The sequence below is a fragment of the Orcinus orca genome, chromosome 10, assembly GCF_937001465.1.
Source record: "Orcinus orca chromosome 10, mOrcOrc1.1, whole genome shotgun sequence".
NCBI lineage: Eukaryota > Metazoa > Chordata > Mammalia > Artiodactyla > Delphinidae > Orcinus > Orcinus orca.
Window position 1 is genome coordinate 89,834,243 of NC_064568.1, and position 25,919 is coordinate 89,860,161.

The 25,919-nt window shown below is 40.2% G+C and overlaps 1 protein-coding gene across 6 annotated transcripts in view; it reads right to left on the minus strand.

Moving 5' to 3' along the window:
- CDKAL1 (CDK5 regulatory subunit associated protein 1 like 1) overlaps positions 1-25,919 on the minus strand; it is a 654,793-nt gene that overhangs the window by 551,302 nt on the left and 77,572 nt on the right. For all 6 annotated transcript variants that reach the window (XM_033434817.1, XM_033434820.2, XM_049716364.1 and 3 more), the window contains one exon: positions 2,134-2,218. In XM_033434817.1, coding sequence (XP_033290708.1) covers positions 2,134-2,218 — 85 coding nt within the window. The remainder of the gene's footprint in view (positions 1-2,133; positions 2,219-25,919) is intronic.

The following is a 25,919-nucleotide window of genomic DNA, read 5'->3' on the forward strand; positions in this document are numbered from 1 at the left end:
GACACTCAGCCTATGACAGAGTGGATAATATATAGATAAAAGGAGAAAGGACAGGTTTTCAAAAAATAAATGATACTGGAAAAAGTCGGGGTCTACACAGAAAATAAATAAATAAAATGGGATCCTCTTCCTGGTATCATACCAAAAAAAATCAACTCCAGATGAATTATAAACCTGAATGTAAGAAGTAAAAACCATGGAATTTTTAGAAGAAAATACATAGAATATCTTAACTTCAGAGTAAGGAAAGACTTCTTAAACAGTAAGAGCGCGGACCCAAAGACAAAGGTTGATAAATTTTAAGCCAGAATTTCTCTTCATCCTAAGATACCATAAAAGAAAGTGAAAGATAAGCCACAATTGATACAACATATGTAATATGTAAGGATTAGTATACAGAATACATTTAATGTATTCCCACAAACAAATAATAAAAAAATAACAGGGAAATATATTTAAGAGCCATTTCACAGAAAAGGAAAATCTAAATGGCAAATAAACATATAAAAGGATGCTCAACATCACTAGTAATCACAGAATCACAAATTAAGACCACATTGAGATACCATCTCCACCACCAGATGGGCAAAAATTTACAACCCTGACCATATCAAGTACTGGCAAAGAGTGGAGAACAACCACACCCATCCATGACTGGTGGGAGTGAGCGCCAGTACATCCGTTGGGGGAAAAGTTCATCATTACCTAAAACTTTGAATATGCACACACCTGTGACCCAATAATTCCTAGGTACATATCCTAAAATAACTCTTGCACATCCGCACCAGAAAACATGTTCAAAATATTCAGAGCAGCAGTGCTCATGAAAGCAAAACACAGGGAAACCTCAAAACTCTTTCAATAATAAAATGGATAAATTGTGACAAATTCATTCAGTAAAATACTATGAATGGCCAGTTATTTTACATCCATCAACATGGATAAATCTAAAAGCAAAATGTTAAGGAAAAGAAGCAAATCTCAGAACACAAACAGTATAAGTCCAATAAATATAAAAGAGGGCAAAACTAAACAACACATTGTTTAGAGATATATTTAATAGATGATAAATTTACTAATAAAAGGAAGGGAATGACCCACAAAAGTCAGGATAAAGGTTACATCTCAGGGATATGACTGAAAGAGGGACAACGGGGCAGTTTCTAAGGTCTCAGCAATGCTTTATTTCTTATGCTGGGTGGTAGATATTAGGTGTTAAGTTTGTTAAACTTATTTAAACTGTACATGTTTCATAAACTCATTTATGTATGATATATTTCACAATAAAACCAATGTGGTGGGGGTTGAGTTTGAGAGTGAAGTCAGGAAATGAAAAATCTTAACAAGTCTCTCGGGGGACTTCCCTGGCAGTCCCACGGTTAAGATTCCGCGCTTCCACTGCAGGGGGTTTGATCCCTGGTCCAGGAACTAAGATCTCACGTGCTGCGCAGCACAGCCAAAAATTTTAAGTCTCTCGGGGAAGGCAAGAAGAAAAACAGGACCAGAGCTAAAAGGGGTGTATGGGGCTGAGTAGGGCTGAGCTTGTTTAAATACCAATGAAAACGCACCAATGGGGTTGGAGAGATGAAAATAGAGGTGAATGAGGAAATAATTTATAGAATGAAGGTTGTAAGAAGTGGGTGGAGTGGGTGGAGTATGATTCAGAGATGTGAAAAAAAGATACTTCTTTCACTGTAACTTGAGGAACAATTCAAGAACCACGGATTACATGCCCGCTCCCCCAATAAACTGTACTTCTCTTGATGGCCAGGCATTATTAGAACAGTGCTAATGGACAGGGAAGAGAAAAGGGGTAAGGACTGCTTTGGATAGTTTCAAAATGTAGAGACTGGATTCCCTGCGAAAAGTATGTTGTTAATACTTGACAGATATTCAAATCACCTATTAGCTAACTTCACAAATACTCAAATACCTATTAGAAAAGTCTACCTTAAAGTTTTATTCCTTACCAGATAAATTCAAAACAGTATAATGCCCAAAGTCCAACTCATACTTTTGTTGATAACATACTGAGTATTTGTAATGTTAGGAATCTTTTAAAAGCTAACTTCCTGAAAATTAATTCTTACATCACTTATAAAAAGATAAGAAAAAAAATCAACGTCCACTTACTTAATTGAGTTTCTAAAGTGGTCTTCAGCCGGATTTTTTACAGTACAACTATTCAGGAGCCATAAGTCTGCCTCTGATGCATTTTCTATTAAAAAGATAAATATGAAAAAGAAAAGTAAGTATCACATTTAATCAGCCGAAAGTATCCAAGTGCTTACTCAGATGGCACTGGGACCACAGGGGGAGAGGAGAGAGAGCTAGTGGGTAGAGTCAAGTAAACAGGCAATCACAACATAGTAGATAACTGCTTCAGCATGGAAACATTGGTGAGAAATAAATATTAAAATATATAACCTGTGCTATTATCTTCTCATTTAAAATATAAAGAGGATAAGCATTTTCTTCAAACATTTTGAATACTTGCGAGTATTTAATACTAACAAAAACTAAAGTGAAACTGGCCTAATCTTACCTCTGAATATGAAATTAATTGCCCCTTTTTAGGCTGTGTGTTAATATTTTTCAAGCACATGTATTATACACTGAATATTCTTCAGCTTGAGATGTTACTAAAAATATTGTTTGTCTTCTTTGAAAAAGTTAATGATTTACATCAAAGTGAGTCTTTTATTCCTCACTAATTTGATTAGATACTGTTATACACTATAACAAACTCACTAGCAACACAACAAATTACCCAAACCAAACCCGTCACGTTTATTGAAATGAATATGTACGTATGTATGTATGTATGGCTGCACTGGGTCTTCATTGCTATGCGCAGGCTTTCTCCAGTTGGGGTGAGCGGGGGCTACTCTTCGTTGCGGTGTGTGGGCTTCTCATTGCGGTGGCTTCTCTTGTTGCAGAGCACAGGTTCTAGGCGCGAGGGCTTCAGTAGTTGTGGTACGCAGGCTGCGGTAGTTGTGGCTCGTGGGCTGTAGAGCGCAGACTCGGTAGTTGTGGTGCACGGGCTTAGGTGCTCCGCGGCATGTGGGATCTTCCCAGACCAGGGCTCGAACCCATGTCCCCTTCATTAGTAGGCGGATTCTTAACCACTGCACCACCAGGGAAGTCCCTCGAAATGAATTTATAAATGCCTGAAGTGCTTGATGCTATTCCAACAGCCTTGCTGCCTAAAAGGACTTATACATTAAAATAGGATTACCACAATGAAAGGAAAACCAAAGTTGAAAACTGCAGCACCTTCAATGTTATTTCAACAAGAACAGAAGCAGAGGTCAAAAGACATGAAGAACTAAGGACATATGGATATCTGTGTGTACATTCTCCACCTGGGAATGGAGCTTCCAGTGAGAGCATTCCATGAGGGGGATGGTGAGCACATCCAAGCTTCTGGTAACTTGGCAAAACTTTTTCCCCAAACATTTTGTTATAAAAATGGTAAATTTTTTACAAAGAGATAAGATCCACAAATTCTTGAAAAGGAAAGCTCCTCATTACTATACATCAGCTGAATACTAGGATCCCTCCTAACTTGTCTCCCTCCTTCCATTCATACTCCCCATCCCCACCCAGTCGTCTATTTTCCCACCCAGCAGCCAGAGTGGCCTTTCGTAAAACAGCAATCTGATTACGCCACTTGCCTGCTCAAACTTGGTAATGACGAGTATTCACCAACCTCTTCTAGTTCCCTCCAAGTTAGTCCCCACAATGCCACCGAAAAGATAATCCTCTAGTAGCAATCTGACCATAGTATCTTTTCAACCTTACAGTGATTTACAATTGGTATTCAAGACCTATCCAGATCTCCACCTCCTCAACTGCAATATTCATTTCTCCCTATATTCATCTATCCTTCCAGGCACACCAAACCAAATTCCTCAAGCTTGCACTATTCCATCTGCCTAGAATACCTTTATTTTCTTCACAGAATGACAGCTCATACCCCTTTCACCTGCCTATCCACCTGGCTAACTCCTTTTCATCCTTCAGTTTCAGCTCGATGTTTGTGAGATGCCCCCTCTCTGCACTCCCACAGTAGACTGTCTAGACTATTCTTGCACTTTACAATTCTGTATTAAAATAATTCATTTTTCCAGCCTGTCTTTATTACTATTTAAGAGATATTGAAGACATTTTTTTCTGCCGCTCTCTGAATGTCCAGGACCTAACACAGATTGTTCTACTTACCAGCATAAATCAGTCAACTATCAAAACACAACGAGGATTTACTATGTGTCAGGCTCTGTTCTAAGTACTAGGGATATGAGAGTGAAACCAGTTTCCACCCTCAAGGAGTTTACAGCCTTAAAGAGGAAGTCTGACCAAAACAAAAGACAGAAGTAAGCAAGATAATTTCAGGTACCAGTCAATGATATTAAGATGATTAAAGAGAGTACTGAACAGAGAATAATTGTGGGGTTGCTGGTCAAAATAAGTCTCCCTTGGGGGCTTCCCTCGTGGCGCGGTAGTTGAGAATCTGCCTGCTAATGCAGGGCACACGGGTTTGAGCCCTGGTCTGGGAAGATCCCACATGCCGCGGAGCAACTAGGCCCGTGAGCCACAACTACTGAGCCTGAGCGTCCGGAGCCTGTGCTCCGCAACAAGAGAGGCCCACGATAGTGAGAGGCCCCTGCTTGCCACAACTAGAGAAAGCCCTCGCACAGAAAAGAAGACCCAACACAGCCAAAAATAAATTAATTAATTTTTTTTAAAAAAGTAACAAATGTTCAAGTACAATTGGTGTCAAAAAAAAAAAAAAAAGTCTCCCTTGGAAGCTTAAATCTGAGTTGAGACTTAAACAATGGGAAGGAATCTGCCACGCAAAGATCAGAAGAAAGAGCATTCCAATGAGAAAATAGCACAAGTGCAGAGGCCATGAAACAGGCCCAAGCTTGCCATGTTCCAGTAACAGAGAGAAGACCAGTGTGATTGGACCCAGGGAGAGAAAGGTCTGAGAGGTGGGCAGGAACCAGATAATATTGGCAAGTTAAGAAAATTACATTTATTCTAAGAGTAATGAGAAGTCACCACTGGGTTTCAAACATGAACTAATTCCTACTTCAGAAATTCCATTATGGAAACACTGTGAATAAAAGTCTGTAGATGGGGTAAAAGCAAAAGAAGTGGGGAAAAAAGTAAAGGCAAGAAAATCAGCTGGAAGCTGAGACGCTGGTCTAAGGGTAAGAGAAAGACCGCAGAAACCTGGACTGGGATTATAGCAATGGCAAGAATGAGAAGTGAATGGAGGCGTGTTTTGGAGGTAGAATTAAAAGAATTCACTGTTAGATCAGGTATAAGTCGTGCAAGAAGGCATCATGTAGAATCGCTAAACACGTGGAAAAGATTCTGGCCTGAGCACCAGTTACTGAGGTGCCATTTACTGAGATGACGGAGGTCTGGAAAGGCACGGATTTGGGGAACAGAGAATCGATAGTTCTGTTGTGGCCATGTTTTGTTTGAAATCCCTATTAAATGTCCAACTAGAAATACTGATCAGCCATTTGTATATATGAAACCAAAGCTCACAGGGGTCCTCCAGGCTGGAGACACAAATGGGAGAATCTAAACCCTAAAAAGATACCTGAATTTAGAGGAATGGATGTGCTCACCTAAGGAGAGAATGTAGGGTGGGGGGAAAAAGGAGAGAGAAAAAGCAGAAGACAGAACATCGGGTTGTTCAAAGGTCTGATGGAGTTGAGATGAGAAAAGGACATGGAAAAGGAACAGCCAATAAGATAAGGGGATAAAAACTAGGGAGCATGGTGTCACAGAAATCCAGAGAAGGAAGTACTTTAAAAAGAAATAATCAATTGTGTTAAATGCTAAGAGTTCAAGAAAGATATCTGTATAAATACTAGTATTGTTACCAAAAAAAATAAGATGGTCCTCCACCCTTTTTCATTTTGCTTTCTCAATTTTGAGTATTTGCTTGCTCTGTGCCATCTTACAATCACCCAGCAAAGGCCCTTTTTTAAGGTTTTTAAATAACACAGAAAACAAACTCACTACCAAAGGGGAGTGAAGAGGAAAATCGTATATGGCTATTTGCCAGTAAGTAATGTGATCCCACATGTTCTGCCCCCTATGAACACATTTCCTGGGTTTTAAGATGCCATCAACTATAAGAAACACAACCAAATTTGTAGCAGCTCTTCAAGAGAGGTGGAACATTATTCTCTGTTCTTTTAAGTTTTAAGATACATCCCAACTTCAAACATTAATATAGGAGGCAGAGTGGGGGTGAGATGCATCTGAAGCAGAAGAAATAAGCTAGTATTTGGCGTGTCTACCTTAGAGCAGCAGCATCTAGAACAATCAGGAAATACCAGAAGATGTGCAGTTTCTAGAACCTCATCACCCCAAATAAAATAACTGTTCAAACATCCTACTGCTGGTAGGTAATTAGGTTACTGGGTTAACTATCTGCTAAGAGAAGGTTAACAGCTTATGTTCTTGCCTTAATCAGAGCATCCATGTCAGGTTCTCCAGTGTCTGGGACAGGGAAACAGAATTAGAGAGGAGAACACAGGGGACAGGACTAGGGAAATGGGCAAGAAAGGACCACGGAAGGGAAAGGCAGTAAGAAGGCACCAAGACTGGAGGCACAGACTTCGAGAAGACCCAGGAAACAATTCTACCTACCGTGAGACCTGTCCTCCAACACTTGTCCTTGTTAACCCGGGACATGCAGCTGAAAATCATCTGCACATAAGGCAAATATTGCCAATGCCAGAGCTGCGAAACCAGTACTGGGGTAAAAAGCTACACACTTGAGGCTAGCCAGATGGAATCTAGACCTCAAGATCTGACTACTTACAGTCTTTCATTATTTCAAATGGCGCTGCAATGAATAGCACTGTACATATATCATTTTGTATTTTTCCCAGATTACCCGTGGAATCAAGTCCAAAAAGGTGTGACTGTTGGGTCAAAGGATAAATTCCCCTCCATAAAGGGTGCATGGCTTCACATTCCCATGAGCAATGCATGAGGCTGCCCATCTACCCACAGCATCACCCATGGAGTGTGCTATCAAACCTCTGTACTTCTGGCAATGCGGTGAGAAACAGGAAGCCCGTGGGATTTGAACTGTGCATTTCTCTTATTAAGAATGAGTTGAGCATTTTTTCACATGTTTAAGGGCCTTTGCAGAGTTGGGGGTTTTTTCCCCCCGTTTTCCAGCTGTTCAGATCTTTAGCCCATTTTTCTATCAGGATAGTCATTTTAATCTCTAGTTTTAATTTACAAATATACACAAATATACACACACACACAAAGAGGATGTTAATCTTTTGTTTATGATAGAAGTTACAATATTTTGTCCCGGCTTCTCATTTTACTTTTTTATAGTTTCTTCATGCTTTTTTATATTCAGGATATCAAATTTATCAAACTTTTCTCTTTTTTAAATTTTACTGAAGTATAGTTTGATTTACAACGTTCTGTTAATTTCCGCTGTATAGCAAAGTGACTCAGTTATACATATATATATATATATATATATTCTTTTTCATATTCTTTTCCATTATGGTTTATCACAGGACATTGAATATAATTCCCTGTGCTATACAGTAGGACCCTGTTGTTTATCCATCCTATATATAATAGTTTGTATCTGCTAATCTATCAAACTTTTCTCTTACTGCTTCCAGATTTTCAGTCATAATTAGAAAGTTTCCTCTACTCCCAGATTATTAAGGAATTCACCCATGTTTTATTTTAATACACATAGGGTTTTACATTTAGATGTTTGCTCTATTAGAACTTTACCCCGATGTACATTGGTCTCACTGAATTTTTTTAATGCGAAATGAAATAAGATCCTTTGTGCTCATACCAAATTGGAAAATATTAGAAAGTATGGTACTACCTAGTGCTAGCAAAGGAATGGGGAAGCTGGCAAGCTCTACTCTGTTGATGAAGTCTATTCTGACAAAACTCTTTGGAATGCAACATGGGAATAGCTGTCAAAAATTTAAATGTGCATGAGAATTTCTCCTACACATGCTTGTAGGATACTTGCACCACACACACATATTTATATACAAACACACAGATATAATATACATATATATGTACACATATATAAATTTTAAAATTCACATGGAAGATTACTGACAAGGCAAAAAACTTGGAAAGCCTACATATCCATTACAAGGAGACTGGTTAAATAAATTATGAGACTGCATCTAAAATGCCATTCAGCTATTAAAAAAGCAAGATAAATCTGTAAGTACTAATTTATAATAATCTTTGTTATATCATCAGATGAAAGCAAGGTGAAGAGTAGGTCTTGAATTTCACTTGTGTTTTAAAATGGAAAAAGAGGAAATCCTGTTCTAAGTAAAAAAACAAAAATTCTCGAAGCATAAATATGAAACTGTTTGAGGTGTTTGCCCTTGGAAATCAGATGAAGGTTCAGCTGGTCTCCAATACTGTCTTAATATGCACTTTTATAGTCTCTTTTTTTTGTTTAAACTTGCATGGATATTACTTTTATAATTTTATAAAGTTTAACCCTGAGAAGGGGCACATTAATATTTAATTTACCTCTGTCTTCATTGTTTGAATTTCTAACAGCATTTAAACTAAACTAAAAAAAACTAATCAAGCCTTTAAAAAAATTGTTTTAATTTCCTTTTTCATAGGGCTCAGAATCAATAGTGTTCTTTCATTTTAAGGTAAGAACATAAACTATTTTCCTGCTGTGATCCATCATGAAAACAGTGACCTGATATACATTTTCTGGGACTTTTCTCCCCACTGCTAAAAGCTTTTGCACTCACTGAACCAAGAAAATGATGGTCATTGACACACCACCCACTTTGAGTGTGAGGATGGAGAAACAAACTATTATTTGTTTTAATCGAAACGCATTTACTTTCCAAACTATTTCTTTATGTATACAAGATAAATTACTTCTAAATCCAAAGTAATAAAAATCTGATTGGCAATAATGACAATAGCTAACATTATCGAGTACATATTATGTACCCAGCAATGAGCCAAGCACCTCATACTCCTTTTTTTTCCCCATTTAATCCTCCCAATTTGAGGTGGGTTCAACTTTTACTCCAGTTTTACAGAGGGGGAATCTAAGGCTTAGAAAGGATAAGTAACTTGCCTAAGTAAGAGAGGGGCCAGGATTAGAAATCCAGACAAACTGACTTCAGAGACTGTAAATTTAAGGAAATTACAATGCCTCATTAGGGGCTCTTTGCTTCTTGATCAAAAATAATATAGACAACACCTAAAAACAAAGTAAAAAATGTATTACATGACCTTACATGACCTTGAGGTTGCCTCATGATACTACTTCTAATAAGACAAATAACTAGGCTTCAAATGGAGCTGTTTGGCTATTTCCAAAATTTCCAAGATGCTGAACATGTCAGCTCTTGGCCATCCGTTATCAGTGGGAAACAGGCAAGTAAAGAAAGAATTAATACTGAGTGCATATAAAATGGATAACTGGGCTTCCCTGGTGGCGCAGCGGTTGGGGGTCCGCCTGCCAATGCAGGGGACGCGGGTTCGTGCCCCGGTCCGGGAAGATCCCACAATGCCGTGGAGCAGCTGGGCCCGTGAGCCACGGCCGCTGAGCCTGCATGTCCGGAGCCTGTGCTCCGTGACAGCAGAGGCCACAACAGTGAGAGGCCTGCGTACCGCAAAAAAAAAAAAAAAGGATGACTAATAAGAACCTGCTATAAAAAAAAATTAATAAAATAAAATTCAAACAAAAAAAAAATACCGAGTGCAGGAGCATTACTGCAGAGCACAGGCCGACTTTCAAAGCAACCAATCTTCCCTTCCCCCTGCAGCCTTCTGCATAATGGTGGCATTACAGAAGAGATGGGCATGGTTCATATCAACAGTACCCACAATAAACCATTTACCTTACACAACTGTTCCATCTGAAAGTCAACTAGAGGCGCAGCCTCAAACAGTAAGAGGAGCCTTACAACTACTTAAATCCATAGATTTAAGTAAGGCAGCTAGGCAAGCTGATACAAATAAAAATTCATTAAGAACAAAACGAAGAGGGAGAAAAGTCTTGATTATTTTGGACCCAACAGCATTTGGGGGGAATTTTTTACCACAGAACTCTGGAAGGCAAGGCAAGTCCAAACAGTTTAAATGTCCATTATGTTTAATCACAGCTGGGAGTTTATTTATGTAATACAGATCACTGGATGCCTACTAAAAACTCAGAGAATAGAGCATGCTATAATACAAAAATTTTAAAGCACCTTTAAGGAGCATACTGAAAAAATCTTAAAACCAATAAAAGGCAAAACAAAAATTCTAGTCAACAGATTCATATTTTCCTTCCACATTTCATTTATTGTTCTTCATAGGGACTGTGTAAATGCACAGCATGGAGTAACCATGCTTTCAAAATCCATTTTATAAAAGTAAAGTGATCCATGACAAAGAATGCTCCCTTTAACCAGCTAGGCTTGGAGGAGTGGGAGGCTGGGGAGAAGACAGGGAGAAAAAGAAGGTGTAGGAAAGATGAAGAGGAGAAATGAAAGAGAGAGACAGACTGACAGAGTATCTCTAGCTCCCACGCTGAAATACGTATAGCAAGAACGGCCCCTCCTCCACTGTGCAGTGTTGGTGACTGTTCGGCATGTTTCTGAGTGAAGTGGAACATAGCAGCTCCTGGGGAAAGCACTTAGGCTTGGAGATGACACGCATAATGAGTTTGTTCTTTTAAAACAGTCATGCTGAGCGCTTCACAGAAATAAGATTAGGAAACCAAGGGTCAGCTTGAACTCTGTTTACTGTATGAAGGGAAAAGAACATTTTTTTCTCCTAAATGAGAAATAATAGCTGGCAAAATTCTACCAGTAACTACTGAAGATTAATTATATAGCAAAACTGACCTGGTCATAATCAAAATCAGAGCGCTAGACAGACAGACCGTTTACTTATTACTATGTAGAACAGAACACTGCTAATATTCCCCCATTCTCTTTCCAGATCCAATTGCTCTGCTGATCCCTATACATAATTACTTCAGAAGTAACTGTGTCTAAAGAATCCCTAAAAGGATATCTATTTCTAGGTGTTAAATAGGTTTGTAAACTAAGAAGCAATAAATACACCAAATGGACTTTAGAGGGGACTGCGTGATCTGGTCCCCACCCCTCTATCCAAAGCCCACCTTGTATGCTACTATGTTCCTGCCACACTGAGCCTTTAGGCCCTCAGGCCTAATAAGTAAAATTCAAATGTTGAGATGACCAAAATCTAATTGGAAAAAAGTGCGCAAAGTCTATGAACAGTTTATGAAGGAAGAAACACATATGGCTCTTGAACACACAAAAAGATGTTGAACCCCATTCTTAATCAATGAAAACTAAAACTGCACCCCCCAAAAAAACTGTACCATTTTTCTTCACTTCCTATATTGTCAAAATCCCAAAAGTTTGATAACACACTGAACTGATGTAACCATGAGGAAACAGGCACTCTCATGCATTGCTGGTGGGAATACAAACTAGGCCACCACCTATGGAGGCAATTTGACATGATCTCCCAAAATGGCAAATGCATATCCTCTGACCAAGCAGTTCCAAGAATTTAGCTATGACAAACGTACTTGCACAGGTGCAAAGTCATTAATTGCAGCTTTATTTCTAACAGCAAAAGGTGACTGACTAAAGACATCTTAGTTTATTCAGAATTGAGACTCCTATGGGGGGAGAGATAAATTAGGAATTTGGGATTAACATATATACACTACTATATATAAAATAGATAATCAATAAGGACCTACTGTATAGCACAGGGAATTGTACTCAATAATGTGTAATAACCTATATGGGAAAGGAATCTGAAAAAGAATGGATAAATGTATATGTATAACTGAATCACTTTGCCATACACCTGAAACTAACACAACATTGTAAATCAACTATACTCTAATATAAAATAAAAATTAAATTAAAAGAAAAAAGAATTGGGCTTCCCTGGTAGCGCAGTGGTTGAGGGTCTGCCTGCTGATGCAGGGGACACAGGTTCGTGCCCCAGTCCGGGAAGATCCCACATGCCGTGGAGCGGCTGGGCCCACAAGCCATGGCCACTGAGCCTGCGCGTCCGGAGCCTGTGCTCCGCAACGGGAGAGGCCACAACAGTGAGAGGCCCGCGTACCGCAAAAAAAAAAAAAAAAAAAGAATTGAGACTCCTATAAGCTACTTACAAAAGAAAAAAAAATAGAATAACCTCGAAGTCCTAATACAAAAAGATCTCCAGGACACATTGTTCAAAGAAAATAATAAGACACTAAAAATATATATACACTATGCTACCACTAGAAACTGAGAATACATATTCACATTTGCTTGTATTCATATTAAAAAAAATTTTGGATGTACATCAGAAACAAATAGCAATGGCTGGGATGGGGAGGAAGGAGTCGAATAGGACTGATGGGAGACAAGAGGAAGATTTTTTTCCTCGTATAACTTACTTTTTATTTTTGAACCTATTCAAAAATTAAGCATTTTCAAAGTAAAAAAGCAACTATAAAAACTGTAGCTTGTCTTAATCCTCCTATTTTCCCATTTCTTTACTCCCTTCCATAGTCAAACATCTGGAAAGACGTGTCTGTCTGTACCAGATGTACTCTGCCACCTCCCATCCACTCCTCCACCACTTCATTTTGATGAAGACCTTCAACCGCTCTCCATTCCCCGGACACCACTTTCATCAAGGGAACTGATGGCAAATGCCATAGACAGCACTTTTTTCTTTATGTTGTGGATAGCATCACTCTCCTGTTCTCCTCCTACCTCCTTGGCTGCTCTACTTTATCCATTCCCATCTGCCCTCCATGAAGTAGAGTTCCTTAGGACTAGATTTTGGTTCCCTTGTCATCTATTCACTGGATGATTCCGATCATACCTCTCACGGTTTTAAGTACTACCAGTGCACTGAGGTGATAGCCAAATTCATTCTCCCAGTTCAGACATCCATCTGAGCTCACTATACAACTCATCTAGTAACATCTCCACTGGAACATACTGAAAAAATATTGAACTGGACACAGACCATTTCCAAAACTGAACTCTCCAATTTTCAGGTTCTAGTTAGGAAAACAGAAACCACTCTAGGCGTTAAGATAAAGAAAAATTAATACAGAAGTGTGCTTAATGGGCGATGGAAAAGCCAAGACACCAAATGTCTTCACCAAATGGGGAAGCGGGAAGCAACCAGGAGATGAGTAACAGCAGGAAGCCATTATCAGCCTAAGGGCTGGAGGGACTGACTGGAAGAGCCCAGAAGCTGTGATCACGGGCAGGGGCAAGAGCAACAACAGGGGCTGCCCATCGGAAAGCAGCACTGCAACGAAGGGAGGAGCTGTCTGAATAGGGACAGAAGCCACCGGAATGAAACTGCCACTTCCTGGAACCGGACCCAGAGCAAAAAGCGTAGGAGGAAACCACCCTACTTCCTCCCTACTCCCATTTGCCAGGCTTCCATTAGCGCCTCCTGTTGGCCAAATCTAACCACAAGAGCCAAAAGGCAAGGGGACTGAAATGCAGTTCCATGCAATACAGAGGACAGAGGAAATCAGGGAATTGAAACTGAGAGCCAGCAGGCAAATGACTAAACCTTCCATCTTCCAGAATTCCCCATCTCCATAAATGGGATCTCAGATCTAAGAGTACCTCTAGGTGTACTCATGCTGAAACCAGAAAACTGGGAGTCATCATTAATCATTCCTTTCACCTCACCATCTCTCGCAGCAAATCCAACAACTCCCAAAGGATTTTACCTCCGAAGAATGTGAATATGTCTGCTATTAATCTCCACGGCTGCCACCCTTGTGTAAGTCTCCTCCCTCCCTACGGCTGCCATTACAGCAATTATGAAAACTATCAATGAACCAAAGGGAAGCAAGAGTTGTTTTGTTTTAACTAGATTATCATGGATAATCTATACATGTGGACAATGAAAACTGGGTGAATAAGATACACACTATTGGCAGCCAGCTGCAACTATATTTTGCTAAGGAGAACATAATTCATTATTGAGAATTTGCTACAAAACAGAAAATAGAATTGTTTAAAAAATATAATTGTATCTTTTTTTTTTAAAGAACAACTCAGTAAAATAAAATTCCAGTTTATTGTTGGACAACAGTGTTTCACACATACATCAACAGACCAAAAAAATAAAGTCACTTCATAGAGAAAAAAAGGGGAAAAAATTAATCTTTTATCTTTGGCCTTTATAACCATCTCATAAAACTACTTATAATACAGCTAAGTACATACCCCAAAAAAGTTACTGGCATCCTGGGAATAAGACTGTTTTTGTTGTTGCTTTTGCTTTGGTTTTTTTCTAACCAGTTGTTTTTTCTCCTTTGAGATTATAATGAACATGGTCACACAACAAGTAAAGTCTGAAGTAGGACAGAGGACACTCCAAAGGCTGGTCTGGTCATCCAAGATCATTAAAAACGGCTGACCCCTAAGAGTATGTTCAAAAATAAACATGCAAATTAAAATACAAACAAATCTTCCTTTTGAAAGCACTTTTTTTTAATTGAAGTATAGCTGATTTACAATGTTGTGTTAGTTTCAAACGTACAGCAAAGTGATTCAGTTATACAAATATATACATATTGATACATATATAAATCTATTCTTTTTCAGATTCTTTTCCATTATAGGTAATTACAAGATATTGAATATAGTTCCCTGTGCTATAGTAGGCCCTTGTTGGTTATCTATTTTACATATAGTAGTGTGTATATATTAAAAGCAAACACCTAATTCATCCCCCCCCACCCCGGTTTTTCTCTTTGGTAACCATAAGTTTGTCTTCCATGTCACCTTTAAGAAAAGAAGCAGGACCTTGAAAGATCTGGGGTTTTTTCTTCTGCTGCAAATTCACGTTGTGTGTTTGGTTGGGTGCTGGGGAGCATGCGTCACCTGCAGGTGACTCTGCCCACAGTGGGCAGGCTGGGGGCCTCTCTCCTCCAAGGTACTCATGTTTAGATTCTGAGAGAGGAAGTGGGGACTGAATGGCTCAGGGTAGCCTTTCTTCTTAGTTTAACTTTTTCGTTTTTGCTGTCTAGTCATCCTCATCAGTTTTCCGCTTCTTGGTGTCAACACTGTCATCCCTGTCACCTTCAGCTGCCCATCTGCCCACAGCTGCCTCAGCCTCCTTGTCTTCACTCCACCCTCTTCCTCCCCACAGCCCCCTTCCCCCTCCTCCACTGCTCCCCACCTTCTTCCACCTCACTGGCAGCCTCCTGTTCCCCACCTCGTTAGCCTTCGCATCAGCAGTATACCTTTTCCACTCTCCACCTCCTCCACAACTTCCTTCTTCTCCTTTAAGTCCGTGGTGATGATCTCAGAGCTGGTGTCCATGGCCGTGTCTGACATGGTGGGGCACACCAGAGATCCAATGCAGCAGACAAAAAAGAAAGCCCCAGTTTGGGGACTCTGGCAATGAAGCAGCCTGAGTCCATGTCTGCGGAGGAGGCATACAGACCTGTGGCTTCAGTGAACAGGGAGCCAGTCTCAGGGACAATGAAAAGATGGCTTTTCAGAGCAGCCAACTAGTCCAATTGTATCTTTACATTCATGTATTCCATGGAAAATTTCCTTCCTGATTCAAACATTTTAAAAGTAGTATATTGAAAAGAGTTCTATTTAGCCAAAGAGCAAATCGTAACAACCTAGAGAAACCACTCACTAGCAAATTTGCAAAACATCTGGTTTCCATTCAAATTATATATAATGCTCAACTGTTTAGCACAAATCGATAACTTGATTCATCTGCTTGGAATGGTACACTTCCACGACCAATTCCAGAATACAGAAGTATCTGCTTGAAGGGAAGTTTAGGTTATCTGCTGAATATTATTATTGCTAATACCAGAGCTACCTCTAGGATTCTGACCCAGCAAACTTACTGGGTCAAAACAATTACCAGTTTGGTTATCAAAAGAGAAATATCCATAGGATACTGCCAAGGGAGGAAAGATCCAGATCAAAAATAAAGCTATGGACTAGGCATAGGTTCACTGGACTTCAAAGTACAACGAAGAATAACAAAGATCTATGACTGGAATGATGAAACTGACTGTTGAGTGAAGTACTTTAAAGCCTGTGTCCATTCGGACTTGTTAATGCCCACACCACACCAATATTATATATTTTGACTATGACTGCCGGAGAGAAACAAAATGCGCCAACTGTATACCTAAGCGGGCATCCAATAACTGCTGTTCAATTGATTCATAAATAACATCCCCAAATGACAGTATCAAACTTTCTAAAATTACAAATATGTTTTACCAATTTGAGACAAAGAATAAGAGACAAAGAGAAGAAAAACCATTGCCTTCAAGGATAATTTGGGAAAGAAATCAATTAGAAAACGATTAGAAAACCTTGCCCATTTGTCACAGCAGCTGGGGACTTCCTGAGAGAAGCGAGTATTTGATTATCTGACACCAGTGCACAGAAATAGGGAGAATTAGCTTAATAAAACGAGTAAGATCATTTAACTAGAATTTGACTTGTGGAATATATTAATGTTACCACTTTTGAAAATTAATATTGATATCCCCTATCTCCAAATCTGCTTTTCAGATTTAAATTTTCTTTCTTTTAGGTGATTCAAAATTTTGATTGAGTCATTTTCTACTTAAAGTCAGAAGTAAAGTACTCTAGTCTTAATTTTGCTTCAAAACACTAGAGACAATATAAAAATTATTACACTTCGGGCTTCCCTGGTGGCGCAGTGGTTGAAAATCTGCCTGCTAATGCAGGGGACACGGGTTCGAGCCCTGGTCTGGGAAGATCCCACATGCCGCAGAGCAACTAGGCCCGTGAGCCACAACTACTGAGCCTGCGCATCTGGAGCCTGTGCTCCACAACAAGAGAGGCCGCCATAGTGAGAGGCCCGCGCACCACAATGAAGAGTGGCCCCTGCTTGCCACAACTACAGAAAGCCCTCACGCAGAAACGAAGACCCAACACAGCCAAAAATAAATAAATAAATAAACAAATGTGGGGTTTAAAAAAAAGAATATTTATAAAAAAAAATTATTACAATTCAATGATTTAAAAAAGGCAAATAATCTGATTAAAAATGGTCAAGAGCTCTGAATAGACATTTCTCCAAAGATATACAAATAAATCATCATCACATGAAAAGATGCTCAACATCAATACCCATCAGGAAAATGCAAATCAAAACTACCAGGAGTTACCACTTCACATCTACTAGGATGACTATAATAAAAATAAATAAAATGAAATAATAACAAGTGTTGACGAGAACACAGAGAAATTAGAACCATCATGCACTGCTGATCAGAATGTAAAATAGTATGGCTAATTTGACTATTAGTATAGCCAACAGTCTGGCAGTTCCTCAAATTGTTAAGCATAGAGTTAACATATGATCTAGAAATTCCTTTTCTGGGTGTACAGCCTAGAGAAGTAAAACTATATGCCCACACAAAAAAACTGTACATCAATGTCCATAGCAGCATTATCCCTAATAGCCAAGAAGTAGGAAAAACCCAAACATCCATCAGGTGATGAATGGAGAAATACATTGTGGTATATCCATACGACAGAATATCATTAGGCAATAAAAAGAAATGAAGTAGTGCTACATGTTTTAACACGGATGGACCTTGAAAACCTGATAAGTGAAAGAGGTCAGTCACAAGGGAACACACGTCATATGATTCCACTTAAATGAAATGTCAAAAGAGACAGAAAGCAGAATGTTGATTACCCAGGTCTGGGAAAGCGAGCAAGGAGGACTGAGGGGTGACAGCTAAAGCAGTTTGTTTGGGGTAATGAAAATGTTTTAAATTGACTGTGGTGATGAATGTACAATGCTGTGAACACAATAAAAACTACTTAATTGTACACTTCAAATGGTGTATGGTAGGAGAATCATTATCTCAATAAAACTGCTTAAAAAACACAACAATAACAAAATACTACAGATAAGCTTGAGCCACACCATCACCACTCTTCTCACTTCTGTGCCCTCTGCCTAAATGTCTCTTCCACCCACCAGCTCTAGCAAACTCCTACTCGCCTGTCACAACTCAGGTACATGGCATCACCCCAGGAAGCCTTCTCTACCCTCTTCAGAAAGAGTAAGGCACTGCTCCCCGTGTGTGCACAGATGAGCTAGTAGTGGTGGTAAAGATTCATAAATGTGTCCCCCCCTTAGTATGAGTCCCTCAATTGTCTATTCATCTTTAAATCCCCAGAGCCAAGCTGAGGACTTAGAAGAAAACATGCTCTTATTGTGGATGGAGGGAAAGAAGGGAGGAAGGGAAGGGAGTGATAGAGGGAAGGAGGGAGTGAGAGAAGCAAAGAGGGGAAGCCAGGGCAGGGAGAGAGAGTAAGAAAGAAAGGGAGGGGGAGGGGAAACGCATGAATGAACAAACAAATGAGCAAAGTAGCAAAGATCAGGTCAGCAGAAAGGTGCGTTAATGAGTACTCATCAAGACCTAACTTCCGGGGCAAACAGACGAGTTCTTGTCAGTAATCAAAAAGTTAACTCGAGAGAAATACTACTTTCAGCAGAAACTGGGGTCAAGTTCTGATAGCAAATCTGCTATTTCTTCCAGGGGATCTTCTTGCTCTAACAAGAACAAATAAAGCAGCAACTTTTCATTCTATGGAACACTGTGTACTGATAATTTTTTTTTAATTACACTTACAAAATTATCACAGAAATAATTTTTTCATTTAATACATTATGAAATTTATATATATAATTATAGAAAAAGTAAAATAAAAACCCTATGCATTAAAAATAGATTAGAGGGCTTCCCTGGTGGCGCAGTGGTTAACAATCCACCTGCCAATGCAGGGGACATGGGTTCAAGCCCTGGTCTGGGAAGATCCCACATGCCGCGGAGCAACTAAGCCCATGCGCCACAACTACTGAGCCTGTGCTCTAGAGCCCGCGAGCCACAACGACTGAAGCTTGCGTGCCTAGAGCCCATGCTCCGCAAGAAGAGAGGCCACTGCAGTGAGAAGCCCACGCACCGCACTGAAGAGCAGTCCCCGCTGGCCACAACTAGAGAAAGCCCACACGCAGCAACAAAGACACAATGCGGCCAAAAATTAAAAAATTAAAAAAAAAAAGATTAGAAGGAAATATACCAAAATATTAACAGTAGCTGTATTTTGATAATGGCACTCATATTCTAAACATCAGGTCTTCCTAGATTCTAGAGGCTTTCAGACACGAGTCTGGGCCTGACAAGGCAGAGCTTCTTCCCCAAGCCTGATTCCAACAATCTGGAGGTTCGTAAGGTCTCTGGAGACATGTTCTATGGCATCCAAATGGCTCACCTGGAAGGGCTGGCCCCTCAGAGAGTTGACCTTGACCCCAAGGGCCCTCTCTTCATCCAATTATTCAAGAGAGGCCCATGCTGGAACCTGCCAAGCCAGGGTTCTAACACTGGCCTTGAAGAAGGCTATATGATTGTTCAGAGATTAGGTAATAAGGGACAGAGGTAGGCTGTTAATTATGGGAAAAGGAAGCCTCCAGTGGGAAAGAGGTTTCTGTAAAAACAAAAGAACTCAGTGACTGATTAGATATGGGAAATGACAGAGTGAAGATTTAAGGTTTCTAACCTACAAGGCTAATGCAAAGAGTGACACCAGTAACGTAAGTGGAAGCTGTAGGGAGGAGCAGGTCAGAGGAAGAGTGTAACTTTGGCATTAGACACGTTCACTTTAAGATACTATCCAGTGATCTATGTGAGCAGAACTGCGCCACAAACAATTGTAAACGCATGACAGAACTCATATAAGATCAATGATGTTGATGTCACCAAAGATGACAGACACCAGGAACCGCAGTGAGGAGGACTACTGTACACCAGGGGTAAAAATCATCAAGGAGGTGGAAATGTGTCACAGAGGCAGAATGGGTGGGCAGGACTTCAAAAGAGGAGTGTTTGCCTGACTGAGTAATGGTGACAGAACAATGGACTTAAAGTGGTAGCGAAAAGCAAAAACTATGCTGACCTCTTCTCTGCCTTATGAATCAGAGGGAATTCGCCTAGAGATCACAAGTGCAATTAAAATGCTTGACTTAATTTCCTGTAGATTTCCATTGGACTATGCAATACATTAGAACTAAGAAACCACATACACATAGCGTTTTACCCTCTGCGAAGCATTTTCGAATACTTTATCTCATCTAATCTCCCCAGCAGCCCCATGAAGTGAGTATTTATGATCCCCACCTTATGGATGAGGAAACAGGGATAGGAAGATGTTGTGACTTGCAGAGAGGCGTCCTAAACTGGAAACCAGGAGGCAGGGCCAGGACGACCTGTGTCTCTAACAGGTGAACTGAAGCACTCTGAAATCTGCGCTATCAATTTCCCTTTTGAGGGAAATGGCAATGTTGCCTTTAACTCCCATGTATAGGGATTACTTCTTTCGTGATGCCTACAACAACTAAGCTTCACACATTTAGTCACAGATTATAGTCATCTACTTTCCTCTATAGAAAACAAAGTTTAGGGCTTCCCTTGTGGCGCAGTGGCTGAGAATCCTCCTGCCAATGCAGGGTACATGGCTTCAATCCCTGGCCTGTGAAGATGCCACATGCCATGGAGCAACTAGGCCCGTGCGCCACAACTACTGAGCCTGCGCTCTAGAGCCCGTGAGCTACAACTACTAAGCTTGAGTGCCACAGCTACTGATTCCCGCACACCTAGAGCCTGTGCTCTACAACGGGAGAGGCCACCACAATGAGAAGCCCACACACCACAGCTGGAGAAAGCCCGTGCACAGCAACGAAGACCCAACACAGCCAAAAATAAAAATTAATTAATTAATTTTTTTAAAAAAAGAAAGAAAATAAAGTTTACATTTAGAATGCTATAAATTATCTATACTCATATAAAGAGCTATGAAGTAGAAAGCAGAGATGAGAAAGCAAACGTCAGGGGGCTGGATAAGAAGGCAATAACTACGAGGAGACTGGAGCACCCCTCACCCTCCCCATCTTCCACACTGATTGCGTACAAGGCGATGGGGTGGGGCCGAGCAAGGTCAGCAGTCACGCTGGGGGAGGTGGGTGGTATCAGAGCCCATCCAAGGGGAGGAGGCTGTCAGAGCACAAGCAGGAGAAGAAAGGCATCTGTACAGGAGGGTGACTCTGCATGGGGGATCAGTGGACGAGAAATGAAGAAGGGAGGGACGGTCACAAAGGAAAGTGGCCTGACGCCAGGTGACAGAGCCTGAGCAGAGCAGGAGCATCCCCCAAGGCACACAGCCCAGCCCAGCGTCTCAGCGCCCAGGAAAAGCAAGAAGGGCATCCCTGCAGGGGGCAGCCCAGGGTGGGTGTCAGAGCTGCAGCACAGTGAGATGGGCATATGCACGTAAGGACAGCCTGGCCCGTGAAGCCCAAGCCCAATGGAGGTGACGAGGGCCGCCACATGGAGCGGGTGGTGGCAGCTGCCCAGCGTCTGCTGTCAGACCATAAACAGGGTGAGGAAAGTATGCACGCAGGAGGATGGCCCTGCGAGGTGTTAGGAGGCTGTGCTCGCAGGGCACTGGAATCCGGGAGGGGGTGAGGAGGCCATCTCTGTAGGGCCACACCAAGGTACAGAGTACAGGAGTTCTAGAGAGGTGAAAGTTTGATGAGGAAATTTACATAGCTCAAGGAACCCTCTCACAAAATACGTTATTAACAACAGGAAAAAAATAACCTTACAGTACAGACACTTGGCAGACATCACCTTAATCAACTGATCAAAGTTAACATCACCAATAACGGGACAAATTCAAATCAGGTGTCACTTGATAGGAGGCACTAAGAGGATCGATTCTGAAGATATTCCTACCAAAGATGCCTAACTTGAACCTACGCAGGAGAAACATTAGACAAACACAAATCACGGGAGGATCATTCAATAACTGGCCTGTACTCCTCAAAAATGACAATGATAAAAAGGCAAGGAAAGAGAGAGAAACTGGTCCAGATTTCAAAAGTCTTAAGGAGACATGACACCTCAATGCAAAATCCTCTTGCTATAAATGACATTATAGGGATAACCTGTGTGAGGAGTGAAGAAGAGATGGTACGGAGGTCTGAGGGCCAATTCCCATTTTTGATGGCAGCGTTGTGGTTTCTGTTGGACAATAACTTGGAAGAAAACAGACACTAAAGCATTTGGGGGTGATGAGGCAAAAGTGAACAGCTTACTCGCAAATGGCTTAGAAAGGGAAAAGGAAAAGGAAAAGATTTTCTGTAGTGCTCCTGCAACTTTTCTGTAAACATCTTTTTTTTTTTTATTTTATTTTTGAAACCAAGAGGCAATTAGAGGGACAGGCTGCTTGGCAACATAAGAATACAAGGCTGCCACCAAAAAACTGCAAGAGAACGAAAGGCATTAAAAAACACGGAATATGACTATCCACATGGAAGTATGTTTTCTCTGATAGGAAAACAAGCATCAGTTTTATGGGAACAATGTCAGTGGCAGGACCAATAAAGATACTGGCAAACTGGGTTTTTTGTAAATGTCTATATTAAAGGAAAATCTACTTTAAAAGCCGAAGAGAGACAGGTGGAGTCAAGATGCTGGACTAGGAGGACGTGTAATTTGTGTCTCCGAACAACTAGGGCACCTATCAGGCACCGGTAGGGGACCACAGACACCTATGGGGATGGGAGGAACCCCAGCAATCAGCTGGCGGGATCTTGACTCCCAGGCCAGAGGTCAGGTCCGAGCCCCTGTGGTGTGAGCTCTGAGTATAAACCACTGGAATAACAGAGAACCTCAGACCCCAGGGAATATTAAAAAGAGTGAAGCCACCTAGAGGTCCTAATCTCAGCACCAAGACCTGGCTCTAACCAACTGCCTGCAAAGTGCAGTGCTGGACGCCTCAGGCCACACAAACAGTAAGACAGGAATACAGCCCCATGCACAAAAAAAAAAACCAAACGACAAAGAAATATGTTACAGACAAAGGAACAAGATAAAAACCTACAAGACCAAATAAATGAAGACGAAATAGGCAACCTACCTGAAAAAGAATTCAGAGTAATGATAGAAAAGATGATCCAAAACCTCGAAAACAGAACAGAGAAAATACAAGAAACACTTAAAAAGAATCTAGAAGAACTAAAGAGCAAACAGACAGTGATGAACAACACAGCAACTGAAATTAAAAATACTCTGGAAGGAATCAATAGCAGAATAACTCAGGCAGAAGAACGGATAAATGAGCTGGAAGATAAAATGGTGAAAATAACTGCCAGGGAGCAGAATAAAAAGAATGAAAAGAACTGAGGACAGTCTCAGAGACCTCTGGGGCAATATTAAATGCACCAACTTTTGAATTATAGGGGTCCCAGAAGAAGAAGAGAAAAAGAAAGGGTTTGCGAAAATATTTGAAAACATTATAGTTGAAAACTTCCCTAACGTGGGAAAGGAGATAGTCAATCAAGTTCAGAAAGCACAGAGTCCCATACAGGATAAACCCAAAGAGAAACACGCCAAGACACATATTAATAAAATGATCAAAAATTAAATACAAAGAAAAAATCTTAAAAGCAGCAAGGGAAAAGCAACAAATAAAATACAAGGGAATCCCCATAAGGTTAACAGCTGATCTTTCAGTAGGAACTCTGCAAGCCAGAAGGGAGTGGCAGGACATAACTAAGTGATGAAACAGAAAAACCTACAACCAAGATTATGCTACCTAGCAAGGATCTCATTCAGATTCGAGGGAGAAATTAAAACCTTTACAGACAAACAAAAGTTAAGAGAATCCAGCACCACCAAAGCAGCTTTACAACAAATGCTAAAGGAACTTCTCTAGGCAGGAAATACAAGAGAAGGAAAAGACCTACAAAAACAAACCCAAAATAATTAAGAAAATGGTAATAGGAACATACATATCGATAATTACCTTGAACGTAAATGGCTTAAATGCTCCCACCAAAAGACACAGACTGGCTGAAAGGATACAAAAACAACACTGTACATATGCTATCTACAAGAGAACCACTTCAGACATAGGGACACATACAGACTGAAAGTGAGGGGATGGAAAAAGATATTCCATGCAAATGGAAATCAAAAGAAAGCTGGAGTAGCAATTTTCATATCAGACAAAATAGACTTTAAATAAAGACTATTACAAGAGACAAAGAAGGACACTACATACTGATCAAGGGATCAATCCAACAAGAAGATATAACAATTGTAAATATTTATGTACCCAACAAAGGAGCACCTCAATACATAAGGCAAATGCTAATAGCCATAAAAGGGGAAATCGACAGTAACATAATCATAGTAGGGGACTTTAGCACCCCACTATCACCAATGGACAGATCATCCAAAATGAAAATAAATAAGGAAACAACAAGTTTAAATGACACAATAAAAAAGATGGATTTAATTGATACTTACAGGACATTCCATCCAAAAACAACAGAATACCCTTTCTTCTCAACTGCTCATGGAACATTTTCCAGGATAGATCATATCTTGGGTCACAAATCAAGCCTTAGTCAATTTAAGAAAACTGAAATTGTATCAGTTATCTTTTCCGACTACAACACTATGAGAATAGATATCCATTACAGGAAAATAACTGTAAAAAATACAAACACATGGAGGCTAAACAATACACTACTAAATGACCAAGAAACATTCACAGAAAGACAGACAAGATGAAAACACAGAGGGCTATGTACCAGATGAAGGAACAAGATAAAACCCCAGAAAAACAACTAAATGAAGTGGAGAGAGGCAACCTTCCAGAAAAAGAATTCAGAATAATGATAGTGAAGATGATCCAGGACCTCGGAAAAAGAATGGAGGCAAAGATTGAGAAGATGCAAGAAATGTTTAACAAAGACCTAGAAGAATTAAAGAACAAACAAACAGAGATGAACAATACAATAACTGAAATGAAAACTACACTAGAAGGAATCAATAGCAGAATATCTGAGGCAGAAAAACAGATCAGTGACCTGGAAGACAGAATGGTGGAATTCACTCCTGCGGAACAGAATAAAGAAAAAAGAATGAAAAGAAACGAAGACTGCCTAAGAGACTTCTGGGACAACATTAAATGCAACAACATTCATATTATAGTGGTCCCAGAAGCAGAAGAGAGAGAAAAAGAACCTGAGAAAATATTTGAAGAGATTATAGTCGAAAACTTCCCTGACATGGGAAAGGAAATAGACACCCAAGTCCAGGAAGCGCAGAGAGTCCCATACAGGATAAACCCAAGGAGAAACATGCTGAGACACACAGTAATCAAATTGGCAAAAATTAAAGACAAAGAAAAATTATTGAAAGTAGCAAGGGAAAAATGACAAATAACATACAAGGGAACTCGCATAAGGTTAAGAGCTGATTTCTCAGCAGAAACTCTACAGTTCAGAAGGGACTGGCATGATATACTTAAAGTGATGAAAGGGAAGAACGTACAACCAAGATTTCTCTACCCGGCAAGGATCTCATTCAGATTCGATGGAGAAATCAAAAGCTTGACAGACAAGCAAAAGCTAAGAGAATTCAGCACCACCAAACCAGCTCTACAACAAATGCTAAAGGAACTTCTCTAAGTGGGAAACACAAGAGAAGAAAAGGACCTACACAAACAAACCCAAAACAATTAAGAAAATGGTCACAGGAACATACATATCGATAATTACCTTAAACGTGAATGGATTAAATGCTCCAACCAAAAGACACAGGCTTGCTGAATGGATACAAAAACAAGTCCCATATATATGCTGTCTACAAGAGACCCACTTCAGACCTAGGGACACATACAGATTGAAAGTGAGGGGAATGAAAAAAGATATTCCATGCAAATGGAAAT